Source organism: Mandrillus leucophaeus, unplaced genomic scaffold (genome assembly GCF_000951045.1).
Source record: "Mandrillus leucophaeus isolate KB7577 unplaced genomic scaffold, Mleu.le_1.0 Scaffold54, whole genome shotgun sequence".
NCBI classification, from domain to species: Eukaryota; Metazoa; Chordata; class Mammalia; order Primates; family Cercopithecidae; genus Mandrillus; species Mandrillus leucophaeus.
In genome coordinates, this window is record NW_012105808.1 from 340,075 (window position 1) to 341,352 (window position 1,278).

At 67.4% G+C, this 1,278-nt stretch overlaps 1 protein-coding gene across 1 annotated transcript in view; it reads right to left on the reverse strand.

Annotated features, from left to right (window-relative positions):
• Positions 1-740: 740 nt before the first annotated feature.
• The window catches only part of LOC105551942 (chromosome unknown open reading frame, human C19orf26), a 5,656-nt gene continuing 5,118 nt past the window's right edge, over positions 741-1,278 (reverse strand). The window contains 2 exon segments of the mRNA XM_011997396.1: positions 741-890; positions 892-1,124. Coding sequence (XP_011852786.1) covers positions 741-890; positions 892-1,124 — 383 coding nt within the window.

Consider the following 1,278-nt stretch of genomic DNA (forward strand, 5'->3'; position numbering starts at 1 on the left):
CCCCGCGCCCCCTCCCTGGCCGGCCACCCGCCCTCTGGATCAGGGAGGGTGGGCCCGGGTGGGACTTGGGACTTGGGATCAGGGAGGGTGGGTCCCGGGTGGGACCTTGGGAAGGTGAGAGCTTTAAAATGGGCCGGTGTGTTTTGCAGGGAATGGGTCTTGCATTGACCCTGAGCTGTAGCGCCTGCTCCGTAAGCAGGGTGCGTCCATCCCGGACTGCAGACAGCGGGGCCCCCTCCCTTGGAAGCTCCCAGGAGAGTCAACGCGCTTCTCCCTGGGAGTCACCGTTTCCCAGCCTCCCAGTGAATGTGGGAGCCGCAGCGGGTGGACTGGATGCGGTTGAGTCCCGCTCAGCCACTGCTCCAGGCTAGGGCTCTCTGCCCACCCATGCTGGATAAACAGCAGGAGGAGGACGGTGCACAGACCTGAGGGTCACTCCCCAGACCAGGGCTGCCCCAGGAACCCTGCTCTGCGCCAGCCCCACGCCCCTTTCCCATCCCACTGGACGTGGGCCCTGGGCTTCAGGAAAGTTGCCCTTGGGGTTGCAGCAGGAATGCCGCTGGCCAGAGTGGTCACAGCAGCTTCTGAGAAGGGTCCGCCCAGCCCTCGGGAGCGTGGTGGGGGTGGGAGAGGGCCCGGGACCACAGCAGAACCCTTCAGGCCTCGTTCTCCACTAGCAAGCGGCAGTACCAGCGCCATCGTCGGGGGTGGGGCCCCACCTCCCACCCACCCCCCTACCCTTACCCAGTTTCTCCCTGCTTCCCTCCTCTGGTCCATGCTGGAGAGGTGGCCCCAGTGAGTCAGCCTCTGGGAGGGGCCTTGCTGCTGGAGGCGGGTGAGCGCGTGTCCACGGGGCCTGGAGAGCGCTCCCTGGGCCGCCTAGTGGGGGGGCGAAGCGGGGCAAGGGCCCACAGGTCCACCCCTAGCACCTCCATCTACTGAAAAATACCTGCCGAGAGCAGGGGGCGGGCTGGCCAGAAAGGGACGGGGGCGTGGGAAGGCCACGGCGTCGCCAGCCCTGGCGATGTACTGGATGAAGTCCTCGTGGGGGGCGCCCCCCTCCTCCTGCTCCGTGCTCTCACTGGCTGCCCGCTGCCGCTGGAAGTGGTGCCGCTTGGGGGAACCTGCGCGGGGGATGTGCCGTCAGCGTCAGCCCGCATGTACCTCCACCCTCCACCCCACACGCAGAACGCCTGCGCCCCCCCCCACACACAGAGAATGCAGGGGATGTGCCGTCAGCGTCAGCCATCATGTACCTCCACCCTCCACCCCACACAC